Consider the following 20,576-nt stretch of genomic DNA (forward strand, 5'->3'; position numbering starts at 1 on the left):
GCTGTATGTTAATGTAAAATCAATATTTATATAACTTACCTCAGTTACATTAGCAAAGACTAACGTTGACAAAGTATTTCCGTCTTGGATTTTGAGTCAAACTCTTTTTGCAAGCCTTTATGTACTTTGAGGAGACAATTCCCAACAGCTGTATGTTAATGTAAAATCAATATTTATATAACTTACCTCAGTTACATTAGCAAAGACTAACGTTGACAAAGTATTTCCGTCTTGGATTTTGAGTCAAACTCTTTTTGCAAGCCTTTATGTACTTTGAGGAGACAATTCCCAACAGGCAGTGCACTCCGCCTGGGATTTGAACTCGAAACTATCTGTGCTCGTACCACTGAGGTGTATGGAGAGCGCTAAGGGTCAAAACATTTTTTTTTTTTTTTGAGCGAGTTTTAACTTGTTTTAACTTAACTTCTAGAAATAAAAGGAACATTTTATGACTGTCTTTTTGTATTCTGAAACATGTTTGTGGTGTTTTTATGTCTTTATTAACAACTACATTTTGAATATTGTAGACTTTTGGAAGAAATGTGTGCTCATTCACATAACTGTGATTTCATAGGCTAAATATGCGGTCGTTGTCAAAAGTCATAATACCTGGAATTTTGATCATATTTCTCTTTTGTTTTAGTACGTTTTTTTAAAAATGCAATTGCGTGATTTGGCCACAGAGAGCTCTGTTATCCACTTTAGTTCAGCTTAGAGTAAACTATATCTGATGGTTTTCTGTCCCAACAACAACACTTACCACAATTTACTGAGAAAAGGTCAAAAGAAATTGTAGATTTAAAAAAAAATCATCACAAAAGTTTTTATCTTTGTCTTAAAATCTCTTTAATTATTGCACGGAAAACGCATCCTGACAGCTGAGGATATTACTGTCAGATAGCCTACCATTCCCCTTGTGTTTCAATATGAAAGGAAGCTCACACATCTGTCAAATTCATACTGCTGACTTGTTTCCCCACAACAGGTAATTGATTTTGGTAAATGATTTTGAATGTTTTATGTTTAGAATTATTTAGATTTCTCCATATATATTTTATCTGTGATATTTCTTTAATTCCCACATTTTAAAAGGTAGCCTATATTGTTTGCTTCCTAATGTTTTATTAATGTGTTAAATATTGCACATTTTGCCTTTGAGTTTTGTATTTACTGAAATTTGTAGTGACTTAAAACAAATTACTTTGTCACCACTTTGTTATAAGTTGTGTGAAAAACATGTAGACCGCAAGGCAAGCTGCTACCATGCTGGTTTCAACTAATGTTTTTGTGAGCTTTGTTTCATATTGAACACAGGGAGAACGGTATCTGACATTCCCAGCTGTCAGGGTGCGTTCCCCCTGCTATGATGGACAAATCTAGGGATAGCAAAATGTGGGGAAACAAGTCAGCAGTTTGATACAACACCTGTATGTGTCATAATGAACAATGTCAATAGGAGCTACTGCATACATACTGTGTATCTAAAACTGTTACAGCAATTCTGTAACAGCAAAGCATTTAATTTATTTTTTAGATATTGCTTTCAGAACATTAAAGCTTTGGAGACTGTGATCAGAGGTGATTAAAATATTGTTCAAGGAGGGAATTAAATGGCAATCAAATTGAATATCAGTTTTAGCCTATTTGTTAGAGCATTGGGGCTTTAAACAACAAAAGGGCCTACATCAGTTTAGAAGAAACTGTCATGGTAAAACCGACTCTGGCAGTACAGTACAAAACAACTTTGACTTGACTTGTCAATACGGAAAAACCCATAGCCTAAACATACACACTGTGGGTCCCAGTTCTTCTGGACAGACCTTTGTTGGAACCATGAAATCCATAATGTTAGCAGCAATGTCCACTACTCTTAAGTCAATGTGTGTGTGTGTGTGAGAGAGAGAGAGAGAGAGAGAGAGAGAGAGAGAGAGAGAGAGAGAGAGAGAGAGAGAGAGAGAGAGAGAGAGTTTTAAATTTCTCTTCTAGTATAGATGGATTTTGGATTTGGACTTTGCAAGAAGCCAAAATATTTTATTTTTCTCTCTTGAGGCTACAGTGACAGTAATGAATAAGATATACAGGGAAGAGGTGAAGCATTATAGGCCTGCAATCGTGTAGCTTTTCTCCAACCTTGTGTTGTGGTTCTCTTGGTTTCTCTGGTCAGGTGCAACAGCCTTGCTCATTGGTACTCAGGATAACTACAGTTCCCAAGAGCCCGTGACAGCGCCACTGTGTCTTTGTGGCTCATATGAGCTGTTGTTCTGTAGTGCAAACAAAATAATTGTACTTGTATCTTAGTTAAAATGACAGCGTAACAACTCTGCAAGCCAGTGTTGCTTATCTAGCCTAGAATATGGACAGACGAGTCCAATATCATGTTTTAGGTTTTCAGAGAGACAGATGAAAGAAAACACTTTGAGCTATGGAGGCCCGTGGTACAGGAGGGGACGGAAAGTCTGCTTTCTGTTGCTGTGGTGTAAAACCGTCACGTAATATATTGGACGTAATATTAAGTGCGGAACTAACTCGGTCAAAGTTATAAGGAGAAAGCTTCATAGGAGGCGGTATTTAATCACTGCGCTTCCTATTGGCACAATCCACACAGAGACGACATCATGAAGTCCCGTGCAGAGCAAACTTTATTCCTTCTAACGTCTGTTTTATTTCTCTATGTCGCTGCAGACCTACATGGTAAGTAGGAGGAAACTAGTTTCTTTGCAGAAAGACGTCGGCAACAACAATTAGCATGCATTGCTTTTAGATGCAGATCTGCCTGCACTGTTGATCTGAACAACACCCTAGCTATCTGAGTTAAATGTATCTCTCACGGGACTGAATCCGTTGTTAACTAATGTGCCACCTTACCTGGCATTTCAATCGAGGTTAAGCTTTTACCTACATACTGGCTTATTGTGTCCAAATGTGAAAATTCTATCCCAAAGACCCAAGCAGGGTGCGAGTTTTAATTATTCAGGTTATTCTTTTCTTTTGCTGGCTTCATGCTGATGCAGGGTGAATTTGGGAAAGAATATGGGTGTAGCCTATAAACAATTACCACACTCAATGTGGTGCAAACTTGCCAGAATGGAGCAATGTGATGCATCATCTTCTTAAAGGAGAAATCGTTTTTTACTTCTTCTTTTTTACAACCGTGGTCATTTTAGTTTTAGCCATCATTTTGATAACATTTTACTCACCAGCTTAATTGTAGACCTGTTTTAAATAAATACCCAGCACGCAATTTAGTCAAATTATTTAAACAAATTATTTCGAGATAGAATGTTAACACACTTAAAATGTATGTTACAATCATCCGTGAAGGTGGTTCAACTTTGGCCCTCTGAATGCAGTTTTACACTGCATTCAGAGGGCCAAAGTTGAACCAGGGCGCAGCTCTGCAACCTGACCAGCACACAGCCAGTGTGAATGGGAGAGTGGGCGTGTTTTCCATTACAGTTTAACTTGATCCACCAAACGTCTGCATCAGTAATGTATTTCATTTTAAAAAACTGTGCTACCGTAATGTTAGTTTTCATTAACAATTAATCTGTCAATCTTTTTTTTTTTTTGATTAATCATTAATTCTATGAAATTCCAGTTCCAATGGTTAAAAATGTAACTGGGAAGGAAACTGTCCCAGAGCCCAAGGTGACATCTTCACATTGCTTTTTTTGCCCAACCAACAGTCCAAAACCTCGAGATATTCGGTTTCTAATGATAAAACAGAGAAAACAACAGATACTCACACTTGAGAAGATTGAACCAGCAAATGGTAAACATCAGAGGCGGGAAAAGTATGTCTTTCACATGGCCTGACATGGCTGAAATCATCAAGTTGACATCAACTTGTCAGTTGCAACGTAAGCTACAATCAACCAACAACCAGATGTTGCAAATATATTTGTTACTTAGCTATAATGCAAGTTTTTCCCTGCAAACTGAATTGATAAATTGTCAAGTGTCAAATTGTGATTCTGACTCAGTCCTAATATCCTGACAGCACCTGAAGTCCGCACAGAGCTCGGGACCCTGAGAGGTGAGTATGTGAGTGTAAAGGGGAAGGAGACTGGGGTCCATGCCTACCTGGGTGTCCCATTTGCAAAGCCACCCTTAGGCCCTGCTCTCAGACTGGCTGCACCTCAGCCCATAGAGGGATGGGAAGGAGTGAGAGACGCCACCCAGCAGCCACCCATGTAAGGCATTCATGTGCTTCAGTTGCTGCATATCACACATGGAGAAATGATGTCCAATACTTATTGATTAAAACATGTTTTAATGTCTTTTTCAGGTGTGTTCAACATAAACAGCTTGTTTTAGATCTGCTTGACAAACTCAGTGGCATGTTGGTAGATGTCCCAGACATTTCAGAAGACTGCCTTTACCTCAACATTTACACTCCTGCAAACAGAGCTCACAATGCCAAGCTCCCAGTAAGAACCCTTTGATGTTGCTCAGTTACTGACATTCAGCTGTAGATAACTTTGGATAGTGGTCTTGGAGAAGCTGGCTTGATTGCTTGTGAAGAATCCATAATGGCAGTTTGAATAATGAGGGCCATATATAGATCCAGACTGCAAAGGGATTACCTCTAAACACCCAAACTGATGTTCAAGATCTTTCATTATCTTACCAGGTCATGGTCTGGATCCATGGTGGAGGGTTTACTTTGGGGTCAGCTTCAATGTATGATGGCTCCGCCCTGGCTGCTTATCAGAATGTGGTTGTGGTTCAGATCCAGTACCGCTTGGGACTTCTAGGCTTTCTCAGGTAAAAAGACTAGTCACTAAAAGTCATTAAGCACAGTTAGAATGAACATACTATGATTATGTGATCAGATCTATGCCACATGTGAACAACAGTTCAAAATTGGGTCACTTTTACCAGCTGGTGTAAACGTAGCCTGGTAGACTATAATTGTATGTTCTATCCAGCACTGGAGATGAGCACATGTCAGGGAACTTTGGCCTGCTGGACCAGATAGAAGCTCTGAAGTGGATCCAGCAGCACATTCACAACTTTGGAGGAGACCCAGATTTCGTTACCATATTTGGGGAGTCTGCTGGTGGAGCGAGCGTATCCCTCCTGGTAACGGATCAATCTGCAGATAAAGCACTTTAAACAAAATCACTATTTTTTTTGACAGTGACAGATATGTCACTGCAAAGTTACTACTGTCCACAGGACCTTTCACTTTTTCTGTTGCTTCAATCAACAGCTTCTCTCACCATTGTCTGATGGCCTAATTCACCATGCCATTGCTGAGAGTGGCACTGCCGCAATGGATTTACTCGTTGCAAATGATCCTCTGCCAGTAATGCAGGTTGATTCTCATTGTGTTATTTTTGTGTGTAGACTTTCTTCAGTGCCCAATATTGAGAATATCACAACACAGCATCTTTGTTTTTCTAAATTGTTGAGATGGATCGCACATATCTGTTCTCAGGTGGTAGCAAATGTATCTGGCTGTAGCCTCGAAAGCACAGAGAAGATCGCTGATTGCATGAGAAACCTCGATATTAAAACTATTGTGACTATTGGGCAGGTGAGATATTGTATGTGAATCTGATATGGACTCACTTGTTGGGATTATTATTATGTAGCTGTTTTTATGTTCTCTCTTTTCTTTTTCACATTTTATTCTCTCAAGGATGAAAGATTGAGATTTCCTCTATATGTTGATGGACTCTTCCTGACAAAACCTGTGGATGAGCTGTTCCATAAACATGAACTTCTCACTGTGCCATTTATGACCGGCATTAATAATGACGAAGGGGGCTGGTTACTTGCTAATGTGAGTTTGAATGCTACATTGTTACTGAAATTTGTGTGACTGAAGAGCTTAACGATTTCCAGATGAGCCCATGAAAAAATGGTTTTGTGCATGCCCTTAGTTCCTTGCCCCTCCAAACTGGACAGAGGGAATAGATCGGGAGCAGATCGTGAACATGCTTTCCTTATTCTACCCTGATGTAAGACAGACACTGCCTGACATTACAACATTACTTTGTTGCATCATGCTCAAACTTCTCTGACAGATGTGTTGCTCTTTTTCTCAAGCCTGAACATGCAATCTTCAGAGATTTGGTGGTAGATGAGTATACTGGAACCGGTGAAGATCGTGTGAAGAATAGAGATGGGTTCACTGAGGTGCTTGGAGATTTGTTGTTCACCGTTCCAGCCATTAAGGCCGCTAAAGCCCACAGAGGTATTTTATTTACAGCAGATTATGCAAATCTATTTGAGAACCATTGTTGAATATTTACTGTCACACACTTTCATAAACAAGATATATCACACTCATTTGTCTACTACTAGATGCAGGCGCCCCTGTATACCTGTATGAGTACCAGCATCCTCCCAAATTCCTGCAGGCAAAAAGGCCAAGCTTTGTTGGGAGTGACCATGGAGATGAAATCTTTACAGTATTAGGATTCTGCTTCACAACTACACATGTCAAATTAGTAGGTAAGTGCAATATAAAAATCACTATTTCAATACACCAAAAGAGATCTGGGTTTTCTCTGGGTTTCCTAGAGTGCAGAGTGTTTTACCAAATTATCATTATTCCAGATGCATGCTCTGAAGAGGAGGAACAGTTGAGCAAAACCATGATGAGCTACTGGGGCAACTTTGCTCACACAGGGTAGGAATTAACCTTCATTATAAATTATAATACACATGGAGATAAGACAAACTTGTTTAGCACATGTGTGCGTTTGTAGGTCTCCTAATGGGGACGGCCTTGTCCACTGGCCAAAGTATGGAGCAGGAGAACACTACTTGGAAATTGGTTTAAAGGAGCAGGTAACTGCTCAGCACCTGAGGAAGGACCGGTTTGTCTTACTGACTCAGACCCTTCCGGAGAAGATCCATCAATATAAAGAGAAGATGGAGCGCAGCGAGCTGTAGAACAGTCACTTCTCCTTTCTCTGTACCATCTTTTTTTTTGCTGCCATCTTTAATCACAAACAAGTCAGCCAAAATGCATTAGACATACTGTGAGACATTTGTTAAACTAATGTGATAATAACATTTTAACAAACTGAAGTACCTTTTTAGAACTTTTTGTAGCCTATACAAATGAACAAAGACATTTGGAAAGGAGATCCTTTCAAAAATGTATCTGAAGATTGAGATTGAGAAATGAAGATTTTCAAATTCTATAGTTGAACTTAAAATGGTTTATGTGTTGTGGCAGTATGGGTATTTTAAAACTTATAGTGGGGCGAATACTTTTTATAGCCACTGTGTATTGAACATCAGTTTGAATCCAAAGCAGCTAGCTTTAGGGAATACTTCTGTATAATCTAAAAGGAGTAGAAGGGCACCTTAAGCCATGGGATACCTTTACTGTGTTTGTCCACATATTTAATATCTCCTTAATGTTCTGGATTCCAATATAAAATAAAAATCTTTTGAAGTTTTGTTTGTATCCCTGCCTCAATATTGTCCAACAATGTCATTCTCCATTCACATTGGCAAACACAACAAAAAAAAAAAAGAGACAACATTTGGAACACACACTGTCCACTGGTGTGAAAGGGTTAACATGGGTTACCAGACCCAGGTTTACAGCCCAACTTGTAGCCAGGGTTTTCATAGGTCCAGCACTTTGGTATGAAAGGTGAATATGGGTTACCTAATATAATTTATACTGACAACAGTAGTTTGTTTGTTTGCTATATTGTGTTTCGTATCTCACAGGGTTTGTGTAATATTGGGCTGTTGTGTGAAGTGCTACAATTTTTATTACATAAAAATCAAAATTCTATTGTGGCACTTCAGTAAAACATCAATGAAAGGAGATAATTATTTTAGGTGATAGTTGAGAACAGTTTACTTGCATTACAGCAATGGGATACACATACAAACCATAGAAAAAATAAACAGATTTGACAAAAAGCTTCTTTTCAGTTTTGTATTTTTTTTTATTACTGAGAAGAGCGCTTAAGCTGAAAAGCTCCCTGAAGTCCGATGTGAGCAGTTCAATAGGTCAAACTTAGTTTGTTTTCCACAAGAGCAGGCGTATGGCATTGAAAATAGTACAAAGCAACACTTTTCAAAGGCAAATCATTCAAATAGCTGTGTGCAGAGAGTTTACAGATAGGATAATGTATAAAACAAATGCGCTAAATTTGAGAGGAAGAAAAATGTGATAAAATTAAGTCGATGATGCTTTAGCAGACACTTTTTTTTGTAAATGTTAGTAAAGCTGCAGTCTGATATAAAAGTGCTGGCCAGTGGTTTTGAATGATTCACTATACTGCCCAGAAAAGTGCACTTGGAGTAGGAAAGCTACTGGGCATCACCATCAGGCCGTAATGAGACATACAGACACTTACTTGGTACTTTGAGATGCACTTTGAGCTGTTAGTTTGTATAATGTTCAGCTAGCCTGGTCTCAAGTTTGAAATATATTGGAAAACTAGAGGGAATAGCTTTTCAGGTATGAAGCCAGGCAAACGTCACGTCAGCCATTTAAACAAACAACAGATGCAATACATTTCAAAGGTAAGAGAAGTTTCTGTTTCAGATCATAATTATATAAGCACATAAACTGTATGATTTTGATATTTTGATTAAATCCAGCTTATGTATAGGTTATGCTATTGCAGTACAATATATCTGTCCAACTCACATAATATCATGTCAGATGTGGTGACATTAAAATGTTTGATGTCAGACCATGAGCCAAAGCATATCACTGAAAAAGGTATCTCTTAAGTTCAAAAGGGCAAAAACATGTCACTCTGCCCAAGACTGGCTGATGTAGCTAGAGTGTTTGATAAGACAGCAAATCCTCTCTTCTCAATGATTAGAAAATCGCCCAGTTGTAAAACTCACTCAGTATTTCTATTGGACAAGTTAATAAAATTAATGTAACGTCATACATTTACACAAATACTGTTTTTCACTGACATGTGGCAAAGAGAAAAACACCTGAGATGCTGTCTTTTTAAAAAATTCTGATGTCTCTAAAGCAAAAAAAAAAAAAGTGGCATGCTGCTTAATGAAAATTAAACATCAGATAATGGTTATGAGTGTAATGCAATTAGATCTAAATAAAACGCAGCATACAGTTCAATATGTTGGGCACTGAAATCAGTATAATACTATATAGTAGAATACAGTGGACACCTTTATCTTCAAGCACTACCAAGTACAGACATGGTTTTAGAATCAGAGGCACGTACAGTTTGATCTATAATACGTGGTATGAAATATCATTACTTTTTTCCTGCAGGGAATAAATAAATAAATAAAAAAACTTTAATGTGACTTGTTATCATGCTGCACTGGAAAACTGAGGTCATCCTGAAGTGAGGTGATATACTGTAACTTGGGGGGGCTTTCAAAGTGCTTGGGGTGATATAACAAGCTTAATTAGACAGTAAAACCCAATGTTTGACATAGATAGAACCTGGAGAGTTGAGGACATGAGCTATCATGATAGTAACGTTGTCAGTGGAGGACAGAGGTGATTTGTGTATAATGGTTATTATTATGCATTGTATTGTAAGAGGAGACTTAAAGTGTGGTGCATCAGGATGTCCAGGACTGCATGTTGCGCAGCATGGCCTCAAATCGCTCCATGTTTGGGGCGTGAGCGTGGGCTAGGTTGTCCGTCAGCCGACTGTACATACTGAAAGACTTTAACTCCAGCCAGATGAAACCAAAACGGTCCTCATCAAACAGCACAAAGAGACCCGGGGTACGCTCTGGACTTGTAAAGCCATGCCCAGCGATCAGGCCCGTCCCATAGAAGCTGAAATGGAGGAACATAAATTCATCAATATTTTGATGGATCAATTTAAATGGGTTGTACACTCTGTTCTAACAAACAGAAAATAATAACAGGTAATGGTTATGACTGCAGTATTTTACTTTAACAATCAATAGCTTATAATAATTGCTGAATATTATTTAAACTCCTTGTGGATTAATGCAGATTTTCTCTTGGGGTGATAAAAGCATGCAACCAAATAAAAAAAACATTCATGCAGTTACAAGAGACTGCACTATGGTCAAAGAGACTGACCAAGCAATTTAGACTGATTTGATGCACCAGAGAGGCACTGCTCATCCATCCATTTTGCACCATACCCAATTTAATACATTTTGAAAGACAAAAATCACCATAATCATTTTAATATGGTAAATTAAATATCCTCATCTATAGAACATGATTTCTATGGTTCAAGACAACAGTTTTCTCACAATAGTTGTTCAGCCAGCATTCAACACACAGTGACAAACATTCAGCCATGTTGGCCATGAACTTTCAACAACACAGCAACTTATAACGGCTCAGGAACAATAGGCACACCGTGTCTTACGCCACTGTCACTGAGGCAAAGGTAGCTACAATCAATCCACTTGCACACTGTGGAATTTACACTGTATGTATTTTCCACGCCCTTGTATCAGAGTTCTTACCATTTCCTGCAGGTGCGAGGGTACACCTCGTTGCGAGCCATAACCCCCAGGGGCAGGACGAAGGGCTGGGCTTCAGGAGGATCGGTGGTGGTGCTGGGGCCAGGTTGGCAGCTGTCTGAACAGGCACCATGGTCTGCCTCCATCCCTTCTGCTGCGCTGGCACTACCACAGGGCCCCTCTGCTACACCTCTGACTGTGGCAGAAGTGCCCTTGGCATGTTGTTCTGCTTCTCTCTGTACTTCCTCATGTACCCCCTGTACCAGCCGGGACAGCTCCTCTATGCTGCGCTGGTGCTCCAAGTCTGGGAGGACCACAGGCCGGTTCAGGTCAACATCCAGAGTAAGCTGCCCTGCAGGAACATTAGGGTCTCCCTGCAGGAAGGAGTTAAAATTACAGTCTGCACCACTAACATTTTTGGTGGATTAATTATACACCCCTTAGGTAAAAAATGTGAGAATGTTCTGTTCAAAGGCACTTGGCGTGTAGTGCCTGTTAAAAGCTTGAGTGATGATTACATTAGGAATTTTGGCTGAATAGTTTGTTGTTGGAGAAGAGGAGGATGACCTAGAGGACATATACGGGCTATTAAATGATTCACAGGAGGACAATCTTTCTGGAGAAAATCAATGTATTCACAGAATTGCCTGCGATTACTTTATACTTCAGGGTGGACATGAATATGAGTCATCTCTATTACAGGAGTTAGAAAACCTCTTTTTAAGACAAGCACAGCCTCTGACACTGATTGTCCACTAACTTACAGTGAGCTTGGTGGCTCTCGCAGAAGTCTCATGGAAACTGAACATGACAATCTCCAAGCCGTGACTGCCATAGGTGCCTTTGAAGAGGCCTGGCTGCAGCAGGTCAGAGGGCCTCGCAGGAGGCAAGTAGATCCTCCGGTATGTCAAGCAGTTACTGTCGGAAAAAAACAGATGAAAGCCATAGCTTTACCTGAGCCTCTGCCAAGGCCATCAGAACTACATGGACAGGTAATTCATTAATCCACAAAAGAAATCAGAACCATCTCTTGGGGTATGCGATTCTAATCCAATACACGTCTTTTTGTCAGCAATGATTTGTGTGTCAGGTAAGGTTAAATGACTTCCCCACGGACATTTCATTTCATTCAGCTTACTTTCTAGTTTGCCAAGATATGCTGTTGTTGTGATGTTAGCTATAGTAGCAGGAGAGTTGTGAATACCGCTGTCTGGAGCTGGATTGCTGGCTCTGGGAAACCATCTCGTCCTCTCTGCATGTTAGCTTAGCAGCAACTGTAGCGACAGTTTGCTAACCCACAACCTAGCTGACCTTAGTTCCATTACTTGTGGTGTTGTTGTTCGCTCTATATCATGTTATTTGTCATTGTATTGGATTTCTCCAGAATCACATACCCCACCTTTAACCTTCATATTAGCATCCCATCGCCTGTGCTATTTTTGTCCTCCCGGGTCAAATTCACCAGTGGACAACAGGAAGGTTAAGATAACAAGCCATTCTTATCATTAGTGTTACCTATACGAGCTACTGAGGGCATTACACTCATTGACACTCTTGATTTCAGCTACAGAGAAAGTGTGATGAAAGAAAGAGACTCGTACTCATATTGACTAGTATAAATGAACTTCATCAGGATGAGCTCCTGCATGTGCTCATGGAAGATTTCTTCCAGTGTCCGGCCCCATTCTTCCTCCAACCATGTCCTGAACTCCTACACGCGCGCACATACACACGCACACACACAGACAGACAGACAGGAATTATAGAATGCTGATAACAGTATGTGAATTTCGACATTATTAAAGTACGTGGGCTTTAAAAAACGAAGTGCAAATATTCACTTTAAAAATAAGTGAATATTTATTTAACAGGTCATCAACAGGTTTCACGTAGTAACAGTTATCTGATTTGACCCACCTCCTGTCTGCCCCCTGGCATGCGGTGATGATCAGTCTGGTTACATTTAGTTGAAAATTCATCCTTCTTCACAGTCTAAAAATAACAGAATATGACATATTAAAGGATGGCCCACTTTTATTAGCTTCTAACCTCAAAATTAAAGTAGAATCAGTAATCTGTGTCAACAAATATGTAGAGCTCATTTCTTTGGTGCACAGAGAGGCTTTTGTGCTGTGTAAGCCCTGTACCTGTATGTCTCCTTTGTGGGGACCGTTGTGTCCGTACATACACTCCACAGTGGCCTTTTTGCTCTCCCACAAGTGGATACGGAAGAGCGGCCGTCTTCTCATGGGATCCTCCACGCGGGGGTCATGAGGTGGCAAATACATCCAGCCAATAATGAACAGCCCATCCACCTGAATAAAAAACACTTTTAATAATTTATCAGCAATTGAAATTATCCTAAAATTATGTTTCGGTTTCCTGCCAAAGCAATGGCAGCAGAATATTGCTGCATCATAACTGATCAGCATGTACTGTAAATTGTAGTCAGTGTTCCTCATCACAATGCAGATGTCATGATTGAGAAACATTACTCACCACAACGTTGAGCAGTCCACCATAAGGCCCTATATCAGGCTGCCATAAACCCAAGATATGTCTGTATGGGTGAAGCACTGCAACACAAGAGCACAACATCACACCGTACCAATCAGTTTCTGCAATGTTACACCTGTACTTTACTAGGAGCTACACTGTACATGATTAATAACACAAGGAAAACAAGAGGAGATGTTAAAATCCACAGACCCAACTTTTTGTTTAATGTCTGTCCCAAAGGGAAGAAAGTCAAAGTCTAAGTCCAGTCTAAACAACACACACAGCACACCAAATTATCCAGCCTCCCATTTCACACATAATAGGACGGCAAACAGTTCTGAGGAGAATTCATTTACACATTTACAGTTCACAAAGGATGCATAAACACTGCAGCAACTGTTTGCTTTTAAATTGAATCAATAAGAGTCCACCTCACACAACCCCTCATGCTGCAGCCATCCACTTTGAGGCCCATGTACATACAGTGTGTGTACACGTCTCTATAGTCCATGTGCTCGTAGTCCGGGAGGAGCTTCATAAAGCGCCCAGACTTCACCCGTGGGTTGACACCTGGACAGGCACAACACAGGCATGTGTAGAGCAGCCACGGACCAAGGCGGGCCCAGTCCAACGCAGCCATCTAGTGAATGCAGTAATGTGCCAAAATAATCTATTCAAAGGGCCAACAGGTGCCACCTCTTTGCCTGGCATGTTTTGTGGCGGCTGGAATTTCAAAATGCTAAATAAGCTCTATATCTCTGCTGATAAACAAATGAGGAACAGACGGGAGAAACTACATTAAATAAACAAAGCTGTTTGAACAGACACCACATTCATTGCAAAAAAGTAAGTGCTGGGACTGTTTTTCATCTGCTGCAAATCACATCTGGAGACTGGACTATCCCACGTACACACGAGAAAATATGCCCCGATGGAGTTTGGAATGAACCATATACTTAATTGGATCAATTCATGGGTGACATGAAAGCTGTTTAATCAGCAGTCAAACTCACGTTTAACATAGAGGTCCCGGCTAGATACTCCTCCCACTTCCATCTTCCTCAGATCCTCCTTCATACCAAACTCTGCAGAGGGAAAACACATAAGGGAAATAGGAGAAGGATTAACTTTCAATTTGATTTATTAAGGCTATGGATGCAAAATATTTGTATCAGTATTAGTGGTAATGGAAATATTCAGATTTTTAGTCAGATTTTTAAACATTGTAATCAAATATCTCCATATCATAATGTGAATGATGGTGTTACACATTATGGCAGATCTACAGTGAAATGAAAATGTTTAACAGTGGCAAAAGTCAGATAAACTCTTTGTTGTCACTCTAAACTGAGAGCAGCAAAACAGTAAATTTGCATAGCAGCCAGCAAGATGGACAGTCCACACTCCAACTCCAGTCAGCAGACAGAGATGTGACCCAATCACGTCCAATTCGCAATGACTCACAAGATTTCTTAAACACACAGCCGACTTGAGGCATAAGTGAACAAAGTAGCTGTTTAGGGCCCAGCAGCCACCACAAAAACACCCAAAAAAGAACATTTAAATGTTAAGTATCTTGTGGGAGCTCTTTTTTTTTGTCTTTACTGCAACAGCTTTCTTCTATGTCGACACCTACGACAATGAGGGCTTGCCTTCAAAGTGTTTACATGGTTTAAATAAATTCTTTGTTTTCATTCAGTGATTTTAATAGTACTTGATTGTTGTTCTGCACCTCGGACTGGCAATCTGGCATTTGGGCAAATGCCAGATGGGCCAGCCTAATGGGCCACCACCAGCAATGTGGGGGAAAAAATTGTGGGGAAAAAATTTTGACCCACTTAATGTGGGAACAGCCCATTTGATTGGGGGTTACACGGTCCCAAAATTCTCAACAGGCTACCTATACTGTAAGGCAGGTGCAGGAAGTGCCAAGTTTGTATTTCTGCAGACTGATGATTTTGAGGACGTGGTAATTGTCAATCATTTTTTTATTTGGCCAATCAGTGAAACTAATTTCACCAATATGCTGCCTGAACCAGTTGTCAATCACTTTTTAATTCAGCGAATCACTTCACAGTATTATAAGGGAGGCAGTAGAAAAAACAACTAACTCTCCATTGTACCAGACAACTTTTCAACTAGCAAGCACGCTAGCTAGCTAACAGTGTCTGCTTATGGCTTATCAACTCCTTGATCATAACACAATATAGTAACTGTCACCACTGCTCAAGTCACTATATTCTGTTATTATCAAAAGTCATCTACTTCCACTTTAAAACGTTGCTGTCTGTTGATATTTTCATCCTTTGACTAGAGCTGAAAACTTCGGACAAAGATACTGAACATTAAGAAACAAGGCAACTTTGCTTCATCATGTTGAACCTCCCACTTCTCCATATGAGATGATTTGCTGAATTAAAAAGTGATTGACAACTGGTTCAGGAAGCTTATTGGCAAAATTAGTTTTTGATTGACAGAGGATTGTAAGCCTCTGTTTGGTCAAATAAAAAAAAAAAAGATTGACAGTTACCCCACCCATTCAAAGTCTCCTGTCTGCAGAGATACCCTACTCAGAAGTGGTACCGACCCCGTTGTCACCTCCCCCGTCCATCCATGTAATGTCAGAGGGCAAGCGGGAAATAATCAAAAGGTCCAGTGTGTAGGATTTAGTGGCATCTAGCTGTGAAATTGCAGTTTGCAACCATTTGAATACCGCTCGCATCACCCTCCCCTTCCAAGTGTGTAGGAGAAACTACGGTGGCCGTGAAACTCGCAAAAAAAAAAAACCCACAAAAGGCCTTATCTATAGCCAGTGTTTGGGTTGTCCACTAAAACCCCTAAAGGGCAAGGCACTTTCTTTCATGGTAATTGGGAGGGAAGTGACCAATACATTGGACCTTGATGATATCGTGGATGATTTCGCACCAAGCAGAGCCAGGAAAAATGCATTGCATTAGGTAAGACTATTTTATGATTAATTTAGGCTTATAAAAGTATTCCTGTGTTTGTTATATATGACACCATAGCTTGCGGTCAGTTGTTTTTTAGGCTTTGTTTCGTGGCTTACACTTATTTGTGGTTGAGAGCTGTGTATTTTGTTATTGTGCTGTTGGCTGCAAGTCAGTGTTCCGGCCCTGCCAAAAATTTCCAGGGCTGAATTTTGTTCCAAGTCCGACCCTGTTCTGCACCACACATAAAAGCTTAGCGTACTGTGAATGCCTAGTATGCTGGTTGTTGTGCAACTTTTCAGTGCACAGCATTCCTAAGGCCACTACTTTTATATCACATACATATACTCCCTGACTCTGTTACAGTGCAAAATAGTTTTTATTATCAATTAAACTACTGAGTATTCTTACAATTAATAGATTAATAATTTAATCTAGAAAATGACATCACATGAAATCAAAAGACAAATGCCCATTACCCAAGCATCGAGTAGGTCTATCTTTAAGTTGCTTATTTTTGTTTGACATTTATAAAAATCAAAATTCAATTCATAATGTTATGAAACAGATAAAAGCAGTAAATCCTGACTGCAGAAGCTGGAGTAAGCAAATATTTTGTATATATCTTTATAAAGGATTTCAAGTATAGCTGGGCGATAAGACGATATTTTATTGTCAGAGATTTTGCGATACCATTTATATCGTGGTATCTATCCCTTTAATATCTCCAGATGTAGTTGGCTATTGTGGGCGATGTTGCACATCAATGAGCAGAACTGCTTTGTGGCAATATTGGATCTTTGTTTGGTTATTTTATCCAATAACAACTTCTTTCTTCTCACAGAAAAGTTATTATACCACAATGTATATCATCATTGCCCACTTCTACTTTGAAAAATTCACTGATTAATAACTACATACTTGACATGGAGTTTCATCAACAGTGAGCTGGGAGAATATCAGGCAGTGCATCACTATATTTTTCCATAGTATTTGTGTGTAATTATGTACATGTTATGATACATATTTGTTAAAACCTGCCACAGTGCAGTCCCCTGACTAACAACATGGGGTGGTGGTGGTGATCAAAATAATGCTCAAGGCCCCCAAAAGGCTAAATCCGGCCCTGCATCAACAGTCTTATCAGCTGCAAAGAATGGCTGACATGTGCCTAATAACAGTGCGAGGCCTTGGTCTATTTATTCCAGCGGTGACTGAGGACGCAGCGACTGGGTAAACGGTCGTTTCCTTCACGGTTCCCGTACAGATCAATAGAAATGCTTTTAGGGAAACACATTTCCGAGGAACCAGGGCAGGGCACCGAGGCTGACACAAATAAGTGTCGACAAGAAGCAATCTTATCTAGTCTGGTCAACACACATGATATTAATATGTGACTAACTCTTTATTTAGCAGTGTAATGTTAGACGTTAGAGTTTAAATTACCTCTATGTCCAGTAATCGCTATATTTACCTTCCATGCATCGCCTTCTCCAGATGGTTTCAGTGTTAAGGATTTGTCTGAATTTCTTGCAAATGAGGGCAACAATCGGTAGTGCTGTTCCGGGAAGCAAGGAGAATATTTCCACTAAAAGCTCCGGCGGTAAATCCGCTAATGATTGCGGGTGTGGAGGTCCCGTGCTTCTGCCATCCAGACAGCCTCCTCTGTTGACACGACCGCTGCCATATTCACAAGCGTCACTCGGCCCTGCAGTGGCGACGCCGCTCTCCGGGCCTCCGCCGACGTCGCCGCCGCAGCCGCCGCCTTGCCTCTGACCCACGATCCGCTCCTCTTCTTCCTCGTCCATGTCGGAATCGCTACCCTGATCCTGCTGGTTATGCCGCTGTCGCCTCCTGCACCTCCGCGACTGACCCACTCCGCAGAGCCTGGCACAAACAGCCATCCGTAGTCACCAAACGGGCAACATTACATCACCACAACACATCTAGCGGTTGCAGTGTGGCTGATCTCCTCCTGTCCTTGTGAGCATGGGCAGAAACATTTCTTCCGACGTCACATCGCTGCACGTAATTTGCCTTCCCTCTGCTTTCCTTCCTACCAAAAGCGGTAATCGTTTTGTACAGTATGTTATTGTTACGTAGGTTAATGAGGATACATGCTTGACATCCAGCAAGAAAATAAGTGTGAAAGGGTGTGCTGTCTCTCACAACCAGTCAGTGGTGAAAGAAGTATTCCGAGCTTTTACTTAGGGAAAAGTAGCAATACATGTGTTCATCACTTTAATGTTGCAGCTGGTAAAGGTTGAGCTTCAACTACTTTATATACTGCTGGGTAGCTTAATCCGTAATAATCAGAGCTGCAACGATTCATCGATTAGCTGTCAACAATTAAATTAATTGCAAGCTATTTTGATAATCGATTAATCAGTTTGAGTCAAAATTCTCTGATTCCACAATGGAAACAGAGTCCCAAAAGACGGTTTCGTAAAGTGTCTTTTTGCACTCGCACGTGTTCTGAAACTTAAGACCTATTTCAGTTAATCCCCATTTTATTCATAGTCACCTTTATTTTGGAGTGAAACCTTTTATTTGAAAGCTTAGCATGTATAATTTAAGAAAGAAAAGTGTGCCAAAGTTGTGTTGGAAGTTGTTTATTAATTCACTCATTTTGTTCAAGCTGTGAAGACAAAAAACAACACATTACAGTCCAAACCATGACCTTTTGCTGTTTAAATTTCTAGCTACATTCTCCAGTTAATTTAATTTTATACTTACATTCTCAAGTTAATTTATCTTCAACCTCTTAATTTTTAGCTTTTTGTACTCCATGTCTAGTTTCTGGCTTTTAATGCCAGTGAGCAGTTGACGTTTGTTTACTGAACAGACATCCTGTGAAAGAAAATGTGTCAAATAGTAGCTGATTATGTATTTGATAACAGCAATATGAAGAGTTAAATAATGAAACGTGCATATACATACAAGCATACATACACATACGTACATATATACATAGTAGGCTACATACATCCCTACGTACATACTATATGCATAGACATACACACACACACATACAAGACAAAATATATTATGTTCATTATAGGCTACATACCACTCTGGAAAATGTTTTTGTACTTAAGTTTAACTTGTTGCCACAATCTTTTCTGGCTATTGAGGTGGCTCCTGAATGAATATGCCTATAGGTCAGAGAGGCTTCACACACCTCACAGAAGAGGCTAATTAACAGTAAATGCTGTGGCAGTGGCAGATTGGCTCTGGCTTTTGGAGGATCTCGCCTCCATCTTGACTTGAATGGCATATTGCACATACTTTTATATTGTATTGGCATAATTTTCACTATTATAGTCTACCACAGTATGCATGGATGGATGTATGCATGCATGGAGGTATGTATGTAAGTGGAAGTTTGTATATGTATGCATATGTGGGGACATGTTTGTATATATCTGCCTTACAAATATTTATTTTCAGTCCGTACATATTTGTTTCAGATAATTTCTATCTTCTTTTTTAATTTCATATTTATTTTTTATTCTTTTTAAATCCTTAGTTTCTAGTATATTTTACTACAGGCTAGAGAGACAGCAAACTAAGATTTTCATTGCATTGATAACTTGTTTATTTCTGCATATGACAATACAGCCTTTGTATCCTTGTATGGTATCCTTGTATCCTGAACTCCTATCTAACCAAAATAAATTAAATGACACTGAACTGAAGTCTGTGTGTCTATTACTTCTCATGCAAAAGAGGTTATGCAACATTTGGATGTCATTTGTCTGTCTTTGATACAGTGTTTTCCAATAATGTATTATATGTAGCTGTTCAGTTTCATTTCTTATCACCAGTTAAATACACTACTGGACCTATATATTTCATTTAATGTTAGCTATTCTCAGTTGCTTTGCTCATGCCACAACCTGTGCACTATAACATTCTGAAACTATTCCTATGCACAGGGGCTAAATTAGCAATACTATACAATAATACAATACAATAACAAATTAGCATACTCTGCAAACAACTCAAATACATTGACTGACCCATACATATCTATTTTGGCCTGTTTTAGATAATTGGGGATCCAAATAAAGAATAAAAAAGCATATATATTAATATATATATATATATATTAATATATTAATGATGATCACTAAATAGCTAGTCAGATCCATAGTTATCAGCTCGGGCCAGTGGCGCAATGGATAACGCGTCTGACTACGGATCAGAAGATTCTAGGTTCGACTCCTGGCTGGCTCGATTCTTTTCCTGCATAAAGAAGAGTTGTCGACTGTTCCTTTGGATTGTTATGTATCTAAATGTATCTCCATTTAGTCTATTTTAAGTTATTCTTTTTGATAAACGTAGTTTTTGTCCACAAACCGTGTGGCTGTTGGCAGTTAGTGATGCGGTGACTATTACCAGTGAAATAAATCCACGACTCTGAGCCGTGAGATTCCAGGACATGTTGTAATGTTTTCTTATTTCTTTAGATTATTTTTTGGGGCATTTTTTCCTTTACTTGATAGTGACAGATGAAGAGGTAGACATGAAACGGGGAGAGAGAGGGTAACCGACGTTTTTGCGACCATGTGACATGCACTGTAGGCGTGCCTTGTAAACGGGGTTGACAGGTCTATAGAAATCAGGTTTTTCTACTAAATGTTATCTTTTAAGTGGCAATTATACGGCTGTAGCATTATGTTACTAAATTAT

The 20,576-nt window shown here is 39.6% G+C and overlaps 2 protein-coding genes and 1 non-coding gene across 8 annotated transcripts; 2 read left to right on the forward strand and 1 right to left on the reverse strand.

The window, feature by feature from the left end:
• The first annotated feature begins 2,289 nt into the window (after window positions 1-2,289).
• Window positions 2,290-7,425, forward strand: ces2b (carboxylesterase 2b). 3 transcript variants are annotated; one of them, XM_044193359.1, is made up of 13 exons: window positions 2,290-2,691; window positions 4,001-4,193; window positions 4,289-4,430; window positions 4,634-4,767; window positions 4,932-5,085; window positions 5,216-5,320; window positions 5,444-5,542; window positions 5,648-5,791; window positions 5,892-5,969; window positions 6,058-6,205; window positions 6,316-6,465; window positions 6,571-6,643; window positions 6,723-7,425. In XM_044193359.1, exons 1-13 carry the CDS (start codon window positions 2,616-2,618, stop codon window positions 6,907-6,909), a joined length of 1,683 nt encoding a protein of 560 aa, XP_044049294.1. In that variant the 5' UTR covers window positions 2,290-2,615; the 3' UTR covers window positions 6,910-7,425. The 3 variants fall into 3 exon arrangements, with proteins under 3 accessions (XP_044049294.1, XP_044049295.1, XP_044049293.1); XM_044193358.1 differs by lacking the exon at window positions 2,290-2,691 and adding an exon at window positions 2,709-3,860; XM_044193360.1 differs by lacking the exons at window positions 2,290-2,691; window positions 5,444-5,542 and adding an exon at window positions 2,708-3,860.
• Window positions 7,426-7,907: 482 nt separating this feature from the next.
• Window positions 7,908-17,944, reverse strand: fbxo31 (F-box protein 31). 4 transcript variants are annotated; one of them, XM_044193353.1, is made up of 10 exons: window positions 17,356-17,944; window positions 13,947-14,018; window positions 13,417-13,503; window positions 12,934-13,010; window positions 12,582-12,749; window positions 12,352-12,426; window positions 12,036-12,145; window positions 11,199-11,352; window positions 10,438-10,808; window positions 7,908-9,766 (listed from the first exon to the last, which is right to left on the reverse strand). In XM_044193353.1, exons 1-10 carry the CDS (start codon window positions 17,783-17,785, stop codon window positions 9,544-9,546), a joined length of 1,767 nt encoding a protein of 588 aa, XP_044049288.1. In that variant the 5' UTR covers window positions 17,786-17,944; the 3' UTR covers window positions 7,908-9,543. The 4 variants fall into 4 exon arrangements, with proteins under 4 accessions (XP_044049288.1, XP_044049290.1, XP_044049289.1 ...); XM_044193355.1 differs by having other exon boundaries at window positions 17,328-17,460; XM_044193354.1 differs by lacking the exon at window positions 13,417-13,503 and having other exon boundaries at window positions 17,356-17,938.
• A 2,103-nt stretch (window positions 17,945-20,047) lies between these two features.
• trnar-acg lies at window positions 20,048-20,120 on the forward strand. The gene has a single exon. It is a non-coding gene; the product is annotated as a tRNA-Arg (tRNA).
• The last annotated feature ends 456 nt before the right edge of the window (window positions 20,121-20,576 follow it).

Source organism: Siniperca chuatsi, linkage group LG4 (assembly GCF_020085105.1).
Source record: "Siniperca chuatsi isolate FFG_IHB_CAS linkage group LG4, ASM2008510v1, whole genome shotgun sequence".
In the NCBI taxonomy this organism is placed as follows: domain Eukaryota; kingdom Metazoa; phylum Chordata; class Actinopteri; order Centrarchiformes; family Sinipercidae; genus Siniperca; species Siniperca chuatsi.

Bases quoted from the DNA above. Each gene is read 5' to 3' on its own strand.
- fbxo31 (XM_044193353.1), bottom strand. From the start codon at position 17,785: ATGGCTGTTTGTGCCAGGCTCTGCGGAGTGGGTCAGTCGCGGAGGTGC. The intron at 13,504-13,946 runs GTGAGTTTGACT...GTGCCTGTCCAG, and splicing joins CCGGGACCTCTATGTTAAAC to GTGTCAACCCACGGGTGAAG. The intron at 12,427-12,581 runs GTACAGGGCTTA...TGTTATTTTTAG, and splicing joins CCCACAAAGGAGACATACAG to ACTGTGAAGAAGGATGAATT.
- ces2b (XM_044193358.1), top strand. From the start codon at position 3,770: ATGGTAAACATCAGAGGCGGGAAAAGTATGTCTTTCACATGGCCTGAC. The intron at 3,861-4,000 runs GTAAGCTACAAT...ATATCCTGACAG, and splicing joins ATCAACTTGTCAGTTGCAAC to CACCTGAAGTCCGCACAGAG. The intron at 5,792-5,891 runs GTGAGTTTGAAT...GCATGCCCTTAG, and splicing joins GGGGCTGGTTACTTGCTAAT to TTCCTTGCCCCTCCAAACTG.